The sequence below is a fragment of the Simochromis diagramma genome, unplaced genomic scaffold, assembly GCF_900408965.1.
Source record: "Simochromis diagramma unplaced genomic scaffold, fSimDia1.1 OVJJ01000740.1, whole genome shotgun sequence".
NCBI lineage: Eukaryota > Metazoa > Chordata > Actinopteri > Cichliformes > Cichlidae > Simochromis > Simochromis diagramma.
Window position 1 is genome coordinate 485,173 of NW_024387541.1, and position 13,656 is coordinate 498,828.

A 13,656-nucleotide genomic window follows, 5' to 3' on the forward strand; every position below is an offset into this window, starting at 1 on the left:
AAGAGGAGCTGTGTGTGGTTGCGAGGGCTGTATGGAAATCTCCCCTCCCTGGACTCCTGCCCCTTTCACTCCCGGACCCTGGAACCCCTTTTTCCCAGACACCATTGTGTGTGTGTGTGTGTGTGTGTGTGTGTGTGTGTGTGTGTGTGTGTGTGTCACCGTGGAGAACACTGTAAATAAATTCACTTTTGATTTGAAGAAACTTGTGGTCTGCACCTGAGTCCGCTCCACTAATCGTGACAGAAGTAAAACTCAGTGTCCTGCAGTGACTTTTACACAACCAGATCAGATGAACCAGCTCACACTAAAACATTTTGCTGCACTCTTTACACTCATTTATTTTCTTTCTGCTTTCTGAGAGAAAAGCTCTTTATCAATAACTTTTACAACTTCTGGCAGGTTAATGTCTGAACTTTGGAGTGAAACACACACTTAGTTACAGGAAATAACACCACTGTCTGTAACTAAGTGAATCCACCTTAACACCACCTGTGTGTGTGTGACTGCATTACACTCCCACTGCTGGGAATCTGAACAAGAACCAGAACAAAGTCTAAAATAGAAGCTGACAAACAGCTGCACCACCGAGTGACACTTTATTTTATAAACTTCACAACAGGTTTCATGTTGTGACCTGTGGAGGTGAAAAGACACAAAACCTGTTTTACAGCTTTTGAGCTGCAGGCAGGATTGAAACACACCTTAGTTAAAAGTCAAACAGCAACATTTTCTCCTCCCCTCACGTCACTCAAATGTGACAAACCAGGAAACAGGAAGTTCTTCGTCCTCAGTAAAGAGAGACGCGCAGACGATCAGACTGAGCTCAGACCAAACTAGCAGCTTCCTCTGAGTGAGTCCAGCTACAGGAGAGAAAAGTGGAAAACTCCAACACTGCTGCTTCAAGCTGCTGACGCTCCACACACTGAATGTGAGTTTGAGCAAAAACACGACTCAAAGGAAGTTTCAGTGAAGGTGGTAGAGGAGGGAGGGGAGCCAGGACTGACTGTACTTCCTGTCTGCTGTTTTCAGCTTCACTCACAGACTCAATGGCTTCCAGATCAGAGGAGGATCTCTGCTGTCCGGTCTGTCAGGAGGTCTTCAGAGATCCTGTTCTTCTGTCATGTAGCCACAGCTTCTGTAAAGACTGCCTGAAGAGATGGTGGAGAGAGAGACCAACACACGAGTGTCCAGTTTGTAAGAGAAGATCTTCAAAGAATGAACCACCTTTAAGTCTGGCTTTAAAGAACCTGTGTGAGTCGTTCTTACAGGAGAGAGATCAGAGAGCTTCAGAGGCTCTCTGCAGTCTGCACTCTGAGAAACTCAAACTCTTCTGTCTGGACCATCAGCAGCCAGTGTGTGTCGTCTGCTGTGCCTCAGAAAAACACACCAATCACAGATTCAGACCCATCGATGAAGCTGCACAACAACACAAGAAGGAACTTCAGGAAACTCTGGAGCCCTTAAAGGAGAAGTTAAAGGTTTGTGAAGAAGTTCAAGTGAAGTTTGATCAAACAGCAGAACACATTAAGGTCCAGGCCCGACACACAGAGAGGCAGATTAAGGAGCAGTTTAAGAAGCTTCAGCAGTTTCTAGCAGAGGAAGAGGAGGCCAGGCTGGCTGCACTGAGGGAGGAAGAGGAGCAGAAGAGTGGGATGATGAAGGAGAAGATGGAGGCTCTGAGCAGAGAGATAGCAGCTCTTTCAGACACAGTCAGAGCCACAGAGGAGGAGCTGAGAGCTGAAGACGTCTCATTCCTGCACAACTACAAGGCTGCAGTGGAAAGAGTCCAGCGCTGCCCCCTGCTGGATGATCCACAGCTGCCCTCAGGAGCTCTGATAGACCAGGCCAAACACCTGGGCAACCTGACCTTCAACATCTGGAACAACATGAAGGACATGGTCTCCTACACTCCTCTCATTCTGGACCCAAACACTGCTCATCCAAAACTCATCCTGTCTGAAGATCTGACCAGTGTGAGACGAGGAGGAGATGAACAGCAGCTTCCTGATAATCCAGAGAGGATTGATCATTACTTCTCTGTCCTGGGCTCTGAGGGCTTTAACTCAGGGAGTCACAGCTGGGATGTTGAAGTTGGAGACAGTACATGGTGGGTACTGGGTGTGTTAGCAGAGTCTGTGCAGAGGAAGGGAAACATACTGTCTGGATTATGGAGAATAGGGTTTAATGGAATTAAAAGTGAATACTCAGCATGGTCACCATCAGCTGTCACTGCTCTCTCAGTCCAGAAGAAGCTCCAGAGGATCAGAGTGAATCTGGACTGGAACAGAGGAACGCTGTCGTTCTCTGATCCTGATACTAACACACACATACACACCTTCACACACACTTTCACTCACAGGATGTTTCCATACATTAACACTGGTGATAAAGTGAAGGTGTGTCCGTTGAAGGTGTCAGTGTCAGTGCAGCAGATGAGTTGAGGATGATGATGTTTCTAATGTTGTTTCCTGTCAGTGAGTTGAAGCTGTTAAACTGCAGCTGTCCTCCTGCTGCCTCGTTGTTCCAAAGCTCTTTGTTTCTCTTTTAGTTTCACTCTTTCTTTCTGTTTCTGCTGTCCACCTTTTCACATGGAAAATCATTTCACTGTTTCTCACTGAATGACTCCCCAAACTAGATTTGAAATTCTATCAAGTTTCTAATCATTACAAGTGATTCATGTTTCTATTTGATGTGTAAATGGAGATGATTTAGTTTGCTGGGATATGGACTGACATGTGTTGAATGGGAGGAGCAGTTTGTTGTTGTCTTCTTGTCTGTTTATGACAACAATAAACACTGGCGTGCACAGATAGAGACGAGGTGGTGCTGAAGCACTTGCCCTTTTGCCCTCAGTCCAAAAAAGTGCCCTTTTGAAAGACGTGATGTTTTTTTTTTTTAAAGCTGCGCGATTTAAAAAGGTGTGAAAATAATGGCTTGATTTGTGCCCCTTCTTCAAAGACACCCGAACCCTGTCGCTTTTTCACTGTCACCATGTCACGTGAACACTCTTGCAGTTCATTTGTTGTGAGGCGTGTAGCAGCTGCATGACATAGGACTACTTGGAGTAGGCATAGTAGGCTAACTATAGCGACTGGGAGCCACAGCAGACAACACGGCAGCTCTTTCCCTTCCCAACCAGTCAGGTAACCCATGAATCGAGTGAAATTATTCTGTTTGCCCTCTAAGACCAACCTGCAATTGTTTTGTTGTGAAGTAGCCTGTCAGAAACTGCACATGACAAACTTTGCCAGCTTGCCCCCTCCATCCATCCATATGGATAAACAAAAAACGACACATTTAAAATGTAACCTAAACCATTTAGGCAACCCCACTCTCCATCAATTCCGACCTTTTTGCATACACTATTGAAAATATCACGTTATGCTATAGGCAAAGTTTTCAAACTGAAGTCAGTGACGGGAAGACATCACACTTTTTAGAGATGGAACTGCAGAAAAACCTAAAACCTTGACATGATTATGAATAATAGAATTATGGACGTTTCTCCGTTTTTGTGGATTAGCCTTTCCATAACTAACGTCAACTACTGTCCTACTTTGGTAAGATTGAAATTAATGTCTTTGACTGTCTTTAGTAGGTGTCTCCTGTGAGAAAGTTAGAACACCGTCCAACTGTCTAAAGATGCAGTCTTTAGCCCAACTGGTTGTTACTGACTCAGCGATGCTCGCAGACATTTACGCACTGTGTTGTGACCTGATTGTGACAGAACAGTGACGTTGTTATTGGTAGTTTGAAGGGTACGGTGTTGGGGGTGGTGCATGTTAAAAGTTTTGAGAAGCACTGGTTAGACATGTTAATTTTTTTTGATGTAACATATTGGCAACATTAACACATTAATTTGCTAAAGGAAAAATAGGCAGTTCCCAATTGCCTGTGAAAACGACCATTCTGCCCTGTTCTTGTAATGACCACAGTCAGTCTTATTCGTTCTCATACATTTTGGTCTATTTATTTACTAATTTCAGCAAGCATAATGCCTAGGAAAGAGAGGCTGAGAAAGGAGAAAATAAAATAATAAAAATAAAAAGTCAATAAAAAATAAAAGTCAAATTGCATTTAACCTGTGCGATTTTTTTATTATAAAAAGAAAAGGTTTTCCACATATGCAAAAAGTGCCCTTTTTTTCCCCTGGAGCACTTGCCCCCCAAAATGTCTGTGCACGCCACTGGTGTGGGGGGTTTTCTTCTGAACAGACCAGTTCACAACAATGTCTCTTCAAGTCTGGATTGTGATGATATTGTGGTCTCAGCTAAAATCACATATATTTCTGCTTTGCCATATCCAATTGAAAAGTATAATTAGGTCATCTAATCTTGGCACAATGCACAGCAAACCTGAACTGTATAAATTCTCAGAAAAAGAATTATAAATAAATGGGTTATTTGCTGGTTGTAAGACTTTTTTTGCTTGAATGATTCATATGTCAGTGTTCATAAGCAACAACAATCAATTTCTGTTATTTAAAAGACCAAGCTACACAATGAAAAGGCTTAATAAGCCCCAGTGCAGGGGACCTCTGGTGCATCGGCCCAACAAGGGAGCTCTCTAACTGATGGGGAGGTTGTTACATCTTTGCAGGAAGTCTCCTCTCTACAGGAGCTCACTCTGCAGGTGGGGAGAGATATAGGAGAGGTGGTGAATGAACTCAACCAGGGTGTCCATTGTTTTGTATAGTCTGGGAGATGATTGGATGATCGGGTGGGTGCAGTTTTCTCTGTGGTGGGGTTGGGTGGGCTGCACCCTTTCCCTGGTGGGTTGCAGAGTATGGGGGTGTCTACTGGGGTCAGTGGGGGAGCTGGCCCCAGGGAGGGGCCGCTTACCCTTTCCTTTCTTCCCTCCCCATCCTCAGCTGCCTACCTTTTCCCACTCCACCACACCCACCCACACACGCAGGGCTTGGGGTGCAGGTTGTCACCAGGGTGCAGGGGAGGCACTCCCCCTCTGTCCCCTTCTGGCCGCCTGTGCCTCAATTTTATTCTGCAACCTAGACATCCACATTACTCACACTCTCACATAACACATACATATAGGGCCTTGGGGGTGGGCATGTTTTACAGCATCGAGAGGATGGTCGGTGTACTCCAACCCACCTCAGGCGCTGTTGCCCTACCCTAAATTTTAAATGCATTTAGACACTGAGGGTTTTCGGGAGGAGTCGTGCTGCTCTCTGAGAGGAAGCAGGAACCATGCTCTCCTATGTTTTAAATGCACTTTAGAACAGCACACAGCAACACTACATATGAGCGGGCGGAGGGAGGTTTGGAGTCTTCACTCACCCCCGTTCATTTAACCGTTGGGGCTGGGAGTCTGGGATGCGGGGCCTCCCTGCTACTGCAGATAAGGAGGTGATCCGCTTGCCTCCACCCAAGAGAGAAGGGTTACATCTCCTGGGTCTAGGAACGGTTTGCCCCTCTGGGGGCGGGGGTACCTGGACCTGGGATATAGAGTATGTTTGGGGAGTGTGAATGTGTGTACAGTGTCTATTTGTGTTTGTTTGGGTGAGTGCCGAGTATTTGTTTGTGTGCATAGGGGTGTGAATGCACGTTTGTGTCTGCATGCGCCTGTATGTCCTTGTCTATATGTCAGGTTGGGTCTTAGACTCAACCTCTCTGGGAACATCTCAGGCTCTTGGAGGTATATCCACTCACCACACTCCCTGCCAGTGGCCGATGCCCTCAGACGTTGGTGTGTTGGTGGTTCTTGGTTCCTGGGGCTGGGCGCTCATGTATGTACTGACTCACTCCTGATGGGTTAGCGGATTGGCGGGGTCTGGCGCCTGTGGGCCGGCTGGGCCCCTTCCGGAGGGTGGGGTGCCCTCAGGCCTCTGGGCCTGAAGCTCGGTCCTCTCTGGCACAGCTGGCTGCCGGCAGAGCCCGCGGGCACGTCACTGCAACCCCCTCTGGCCTCTGCTCCGTAGCTGCTGGGTGACCTCTCGTTTGGGGCTCGGCTCAGCTCTTCCCAGGAGGGTGGCACGGTTGCCTCCTTTTGGTGGTCCTCCTCGGGTCCTCGCACTCTGGGGCCTCTGGATGTCTGGGGCTTGGATCTCCTCCATACCTGCTTCATACCATAAAGGACAGGGCTGTGGCTCCCCACACTCCCTATCAGATCATTACATGGAGAAACCTTTGGAATGCAAGCATGCTGATCCACACAGGTGTACACACAGGTGTACACACGGGTGTTCACAGACGCGGACTACAGCTTTCTTGGCTGCTGCCTCAAAGCACATTGTGCGCTGTGGATCTTACATGCTGCACAATAACATTTAATATTTAGTATCTACTGTTATCTAATGTTAGCTAGTTTATTGTGATGGTGCTGTTTTTATTATGTTGCTCTGTTTTGTTTGTTTTCTCTTCTGTTTTTTTTTCTCCATACAGGTGATCCAGGTGATCCAGGTGTTTTGTTTGTTTTTCTTTCTTTCTTCTTTCTTCTTTTCTTGTTTTTCTTTCTTTCCTCCGCCCTTTCTGTGTTAAACTGTGTTACAAACATACATGAATTTATGAGCTCTGATCTCAGAGTCAGTGAGTGTTTTTGTGTCTTCTGTGTTTTCTTCTGAATCCTGCATCCTTCCGTCTCCTACCTGCTGAACAATCTTTGACAAAAAACTTGACTGGATTAGTGAGAATTACAGTTTTACCTTAAGAGTCACTGACTGCAAGAACACATCAGGTTTTCAGCAGTCACATGACTGTAATCAGAGTAGAGGAGAGTAACTGAGTACACTTCCTCTTTGTGATGGAGGTGATTGTGTCAGATATATTGTGTCAGTGTGTCTGAGCTGCAGTCAGTCACACAAACAGGTTGAACAGGATGTGCTCTGTGCAGCACCTGCATGTAAAACAGAAGCAAAGCTGTTCCTGTGAAATGAAACTGAAAGCCTCTCTGAGCATCTCCCTGTAGAGAATGGAGGCTGAGCTCAGTCAGATCACTGGACAAATGGAGGCGTGTTTGAGACGTGCAGATAAACAGTCAAAGCTTTGTGTGTCCACATCTTTACTTTTAATAAGACGTTTCAACATGCAGACGTGAATCTAACACAGTAACAGCTGCCTTTGTTTCAGATCCAGCTCATTCCAGTTCACTGACAGAGACAAAGTTTTGGTGCTGCGATAACGACTCTGAGCCGATGAAGCTCTGATGACTCTGATAACATCTCCCTCCCAGTAATAACCTCCCAGCAGCAACTATGACAGACACGTCTCCTGACAGTGACACTCTTACAGATACACATTCAAGACTCAAGAGCTTTATTGTCAGTACAGCAGTAGACACAGTATACAGCTTACCACATGGTGCATTTATAAGTATACAAAAGATATCTCTCTCCAAGAGATGTAAAACTCAAAATTACAAATACATAATAATAATAATGGATTGGATTCATATAGCGCTTTTCAAGGCACCCAAAGCCCTTTACAATGCCACTATTCATTCACTCTCACATTCACACACTGGTGGAGGCAGCTACAGTTGTAGCCACAGCTGCCCTGGGGCAGACTGACAGAAGCGAGGCTGCCATATCGCGCCATCGGCCCCTCTGGCCAACACCAGTAGGCAAGTAGGGTAAAGTGTCTTGCCCAAGGACACAACGACCAGGACAGAGAGCCCAGGGATCAAACCGGCGACCTTCCGGTTACAGATGCGATTCCCAACCCCCTGAGCCACAGTCGCCCCAAACATAACATACTAAACTTTGTGATGCGACTGCTGCTGCTCCACATGTTAGTAAATCTGACCCTAAATCTTCCTGCTTCTCTTAGAGCACACAGGTAACGGCTGCCCTGAGCATGAAGGTGTGTCTGCAACATGATGAAGCTCGTCTAGAGCAATGATTACAATCTGCTCCGGGCAGCTGGAGAGTCCTGTTTGCTGTTTGCCTCCTTTAGAAAATAGAATAAGAGCCAGAAACTTCTTCTCAACACAAAATAGTCTTTGAATGTGTTTTATCTTATTTTCTAGGGTCCATTAGAGTGACCGTGGATACAAAGTGATGTTAGAGGAGAATTAAAGGTTTTAGTAAAAAGTGTGAAGGTTGACGGTTTGATTACAGCTGCTCAAACTGATTTCCTGCTCTTTGTATGTTTGTCACACTTATTAAATGTTTCAGATCAGGATGATGTAGCTTTGGATTTGTTCCCTTAATAACAAACATCTTCATTTACAAACTTCAGTTTGTGTTTTCTTTGTTTAATATTTAAATGTGTTTGATCTGAAACATTTAAGTGTGACAAACATACAGAAACCAGGAAGGAAACAAACTCTGTTTCACTCTGTTTGTTTCCATCTTATGTTCTTATATGTTGTTTGTTTGAAACTTGTGATCAGTATTTTAAACTTTTTAAACTGAACTCAAACACAAACTACAAACTGGTCACACATTGAAATGAATTGTTCCTCTGAGTATCTGAACCTGCTGTTGTGTTGCTTTTGTGTGCTGCTGTCACTGATGGCTGCTGCTGCTGTGACAACATGATAATTCACATCCAGCAAACGTCTTGGACCTTCACACACATCTGACCCTGATTTAGTGGAGACTTTAGAAATTTCAGTGTTTCTAAAGTCTGCCTCCTTTTTTGTGATAGTTTTTAATGAATTGGGACACGTTGGTTGTTGATTTCACTGTTTAAAGCTTTAAACAGATCAGAGAGACAGTCCAGGCAGATGGGATCACGTGGTGAGTGAAATAAATACAGAGGTGGTTACCTCTGTGTTTAATCATTAGTTATTATTATTCTCTTTTTATCCATCTATTGGTATCAAGACTGCATCTGTGAGATTTTCTGCCACAGAGGGAATTTTCCACGACTGCTACAGCTGCCAAACGCCTCGATGCATGCTCAATCATCCAGGAAAGTAAATCTCCAAAAGCTGATTCTGTTCATCTGGACGCAGCGTTTTGTGGGAGAAACGTTTCGTCACTCATCCAGGTGACTTCTTCAGTCTCAGCTGACTGCAGGTTTCCTCAATCTTATAAACAGAACATTTGCATAATGACTGAAAGCAGCCCACTGAAGGAAGAATGGGCTGGGAGGTCAGAGATCAGTGGGCTTTGGTCAGTGGTTGTTGATCATGAACTGACAGATCTGTATCCTGTGTGTGCACCCACTGTGGGCCTTTCCTGTGCTTAGTGTCAGCCTGAGCTCCATGCAGGCCTCAAAGGCCAAGCAATTTAAAAGCTTCACCAAAACAAGACACCACTCAAATAGCTGGACCCAGGCTCGCCGCCCTTATGGAGGAAAACATAGAAGATGATCTCTGTGAGTTATTTTTACTGTCATATTATAAAATGTGATGTTCTAGCATCATGTTCTTCTTCTTAAGCCTTTGAAAAGCTTCCTCTGTGTCCATTAAACTGATGACTTTAGTGCTGCTGTCTGCTTGTTACATTTAGTACTGTTTAATTTTCAACCTAGGAAGATCTGTAAGAAGGACTCACAATATAACATAATACTGTAAGATTACTTACAGGTAAAATACTCAGATTGTACTTAGATAAAAGTAATCACAGACTGGCCCAGCCCGACTGCCTTGAAGCTCAGGTGTCTTCACTGCCTCCTCTGATAAGAGCTGGAGACCTGAGTAGGTTCGTCACCCATCAGCAGCAGATCACCTCTCGATCGGGCACGTTTTCATCTGGGAGGGTTTCAGAGCTCACTGCCCTCGGCGTCGCTGCTGGAACAACCAAGTTTTGCTATTGAATCTTTGACCTGCTGATCTCACAGAGGCAGGAGACCCAGAACATCCATGCGAGCTTCAGTTTATGCTCTGTCCTGTCATCCAATCAGATTTGCATGTAATACACTGATATTCAGCCCCAGCCTGGTGTTCTCTCCATCTCTGACCTTTCACACAATTTAAACTAACAAACTTTCTCTTTAAAACTGTTTGTCAATCACAATTTACTCGATTGATTATTCTTCTATCACATATTTATATCAGTCATAATGAACTCAGTATGATCTGAGCTGTAAACCTGTATTTATCATCACAAACCTTTATAGCGCTTCAGAGCAGCTCCTTCAGTGGCTGCAGGCACCCACGATGTGGGACGGAGAGATTTCCTCCCTCTGCTGTCAGGACTCCACACAAAGACTTTGCAGCTGATCAAACACACACATGTGCAACAGGACTAAGTGTAACACTCTTTTCTGACAACGTTGTATTGTACTCAGTTTGTATGTAGCCTGTGTATTCTATTTTTTATCCTATCATTCTATTCTATTCTATTTCGTACAGTTGTGTACAGTTTCTTATTCTATTCCAGGTTCTCTCATGTTTGCTATGTAACTGCACTGTCCACTTCCTGCTGTAAACAAAACAAATTTCCCACATGTGGGACTAATAAAGATGCTCTTATCGTATACTGTATAACCACAGGTTCACTTCACATTTGTTAGAATATAAAAGGACAAAGCTGGACAATTGTCATCACATTTCTCATTAGTTGCTGTTAGCACAGGCACACAAAGAAAGCAGAGCTTTAGCTTTAGCTCCCTACATCACTTTTAAGCCTGGATGTTGAGGCTTTTGCTTCCTCTCAGCTGTGATGACATCTCTGTCTGCTCCATCTCACCCAACATCATCCATCTGACCTGATGCTACCTGACAAACTAAAGATAAAATATTAAATTCATTTTGCATCACTTACATTTAAAATACATTTAAGGTGGATTTCTTAAAAGGGAAGGGACTGACCTGACTGTTGTGTCGAGACAGGTGTGAAGGGAGTTCAATCCAGTCTTATACTACGGACGTGTTTGGTTTTGGTCTGTAATACGTTGAGTTTATTATCTATAAGTTAACATAGCAAATCCTCCATCCAGAGGCTAAAGTGATATCAGAGCTAGACTACTTTAAGTGGAAACAGATGATCGTCTGAGCCTTAAATGAAATAAGGTTAAAAAGAAATGCTGCTGTCGACAGTGTGAGGCAGTGAGCTCTGTTACACCATATTTTTTAATTTTCTGTATTATTATTATATTATAGTGTTATTACCTTCCTGTTACTTCATAATAGAATGACAGTTAATGGTAAAAGTCTTGAATAGTTTTGAATTTATTTTTCCATGATCACATTTCATTCAATCACTCGTGGACTTGTGTGAATGTTACATGTATTATTTCCACCCGTGGATTTACAGACACTGTGTGAACAGTTTTCATTTTATCCAAAGTTTTACTTGATGTCCAACTGATAAAATCACTGACAGACAACAGAAGCAGGAGCTCAGAGAGAAATTCAATTCAACTTTATTTATAAAGAGACAAATCACAACGTTTGGTTTTATTTTACAGAAACTTAAAACTAAACCAAATTCAGGACGTGTTTTAAACCTGCAGCTGATCCCTGTCTGCTGTTCACTACCTTTGATCTGTTACCAGCATCATCTCATGTTCCCCAGGTTCACTGACAACGCTGAAACCACCAGCGGGAGACTAAGAGTGCTGATTTAAAAAGATTCAGACATTTTATTTTGCTGCAGCTCAACATGAGACTGGATCCTGATTCTTTGTTGTTTTTGTTTTCTCTACATCAAGAAAACAGCAGCAACAAGAAGCACAGCAGGAACTGACAGGCTGACCTTCAGTCCAACAGATCCTCCTGTGTGACCTGCAGGTGAGAAACAGGTGTGAGGTGTCAGGTAGGTGATGAGTGAAGAACAGAACAGAATCCATTTGCTCTTCAAACTGCTGTCAGACATTATCTGCTGCACTCTGATCACATCACTCAGACCAGCTGCTTTCTACAAAGTCTCATCAGCAACATCTTTACAAACCAACATCAGATTGTGTGTTTTGTGGTCTAAAGTTTTGTGCCTCTGGTTTCTCATTGGCTCACACTCTTGCAGAGCCGTAACACGCACATGAATGAGAGGTGGTGAGTGTAGTTCCTGTTAACAGGGTATTGCAGACCATCCCGCTAATTGAAGAATTTACTTTTGTCTGTCATATTTATGATGAAAAACAAATGTAATCAAATTAGATATTGATATTTTCATATGGGAATTGATCCTGCAACATGAAACGCTGGGATTGGAAGTTCAGCATCACTTCGCACATCATACCTGTGAGATGACAGACAGCAGTGTGGAGGAGAGTGCGACACAAAAACACAGAAATATGACTGACACCTGCAAACGAAGCAGCATCTGCTGCAGGTGAAAGATATTGGGACTAGCAGAGCAGAGTGGCTTCACTGTAAAACAAAATTAGCAGTGAGTGTGAAAAATTTCTGTGTGTGGAGTTCAACACCGTCCACTCAGAAGCTGCATCACTGGATGGTAGATTTAAAAAGCTTGCATTCAGTGACAACAGAGCTGTTGATGAGGCACTTCAGAGAATAACTGCAGCAGCAAAGTGCACTCCCACCCAGCTCCACCATTACAGGGCCAAGTGAAGGAGGAGCCACAGACGTCTGCTGTGTGGAGCCTCTTTGATGAAAGAGCTACAGGAGATGCTGCAAAGAGAAATGCTACAGCTGATGTTATGATGGAGATGAAATGTTATCTTGAGGAGCCCCTCATCCAACAAGGAGAAGGCCCACAGAGCTGGTGGGAGGCCAAGGCCACAGTCTTTTCCTACCTGTTGAAGGTGATGGAGGGGAGACTGTGCATTGTGGCAACATCTGTTCCTTTGGAGGGTCTTCTCAAAAACTGGGCAGATACTAAGGAGAAACCACATCAGCCCATCCAAGCTGAGGCAGCTGGTTTTTCTGAATGTCAACCTGCACTGAGGACAAACTGTTTGGCTGCTGAGTTTGGTTCTGTTCTGTGGATTTGTTTACAGTGGGGCTTTTTGTGTTGAATTAAACTTAAAGGTTTGAGTAAAATATTAAACAACAGTAAGAATGCCTGCTTTTGTAACAGAACAAAAACACAAAATTAGGCAACTATAAGGCTTTTCATAAAAACACTACATGCAAAAGGGTTTGTCAGCACACAAAGCATTCACATTTGCCAAGTAAAGCTAAAGTATGAGGCTACAGATGATAATAACTTAAGAGACATTTGGGAGCCACGAGACGTGCAAGATAATCCAGAGCTTAGATCTAAATAAGGAAGTCTTAATTCAGTAATGGAGAATATCCTCACACATTAAGAAGCACCGAGGGAGGGAAGTCCTTCATCACTCTGTCAGTCAGGTAGGTGATCAGTGAAGAACAGCACAGAATCTATGTACCTGCATGTTCAGCTCAATTTGTGGATGCAATAAGAAGTAAAGTGAGAGTGATCAGCTTACCAGTGACTGTGATATTAACCAGGTTACTGATGGCACCATTACTGGACTCACACCAGTAAACTCCGGTGTCGTGAGGCACCAGCGTACTGATTGAACATGATTGATCACGTTGCTGTTGTCCCCGCCCATCTCCACACTCAGCCCTCTGCAGTTTGCTTGTGTTTCTCCTCACAGTCCAATCAGAAAAGCTTTGGTCCTCCTCACAGATTACAGTCACAACATCTCCCTCAGAGAAATCAGAGCTGTGAGGAAGAGGAGAGGTTAGATCAGGGCAAGGCTGGACTGGGACAAAAAGTCGGGATAAAGATTGAAAATGTGACGTCATTCAGGGGTAAAACCGCAAAGGATTCTGGGAACTTGTGGCAAGAGGTACTAGCGCACGCAGGCTTTCAAT

At 44.1% G+C, this 13,656-nt stretch overlaps 1 protein-coding gene and 2 long non-coding RNA genes across 3 annotated transcripts; 2 read left to right on the forward strand and 1 right to left on the reverse strand.

The window, feature by feature from the left end:
• The first annotated feature begins 542 nt into the window (after positions 1–542).
• On the forward strand, positions 543–2,514 carry LOC120727385 (nuclear factor 7, brain-like). Its single transcript, XM_040021618.1, has 2 exons — positions 543–928; positions 1,030–2,514. Exon 2 carries the CDS (start codon positions 1,047–1,049, stop codon positions 2,439–2,441), a length of 1,395 nt encoding a protein of 464 aa, XP_039877552.1. The 5' UTR covers positions 543–928; positions 1,030–1,046; the 3' UTR covers positions 2,442–2,514.
• On the forward strand, positions 652–13,268 carry LOC120727407. Its single transcript, XR_005694526.1, has 4 exons — positions 652–661; positions 11,562–11,665; positions 12,572–12,574; positions 13,161–13,268. It is a non-coding gene; the product is annotated as an uncharacterized LOC120727407 (long non-coding RNA).
• Positions 1,248–7,333, reverse strand: LOC120727403. The gene is made up of 3 exons (XR_005694522.1): positions 7,222–7,333; positions 6,748–6,750; positions 1,248–1,261 (listed from the first exon to the last, which is right to left on the reverse strand). It is a non-coding gene; the product is annotated as an uncharacterized LOC120727403 (long non-coding RNA).
• Positions 13,269–13,656: the final 388 nt, after the last annotated feature.

Excerpts from the sequence above, each read along its gene's own strand:
- LOC120727385 (XM_040021618.1), top strand. The coding sequence starts at position 1,047 with ATGGCTTCCAGATCAGAGGAGGATCTCTGCTGTCCGGTCTGTCAGGAG.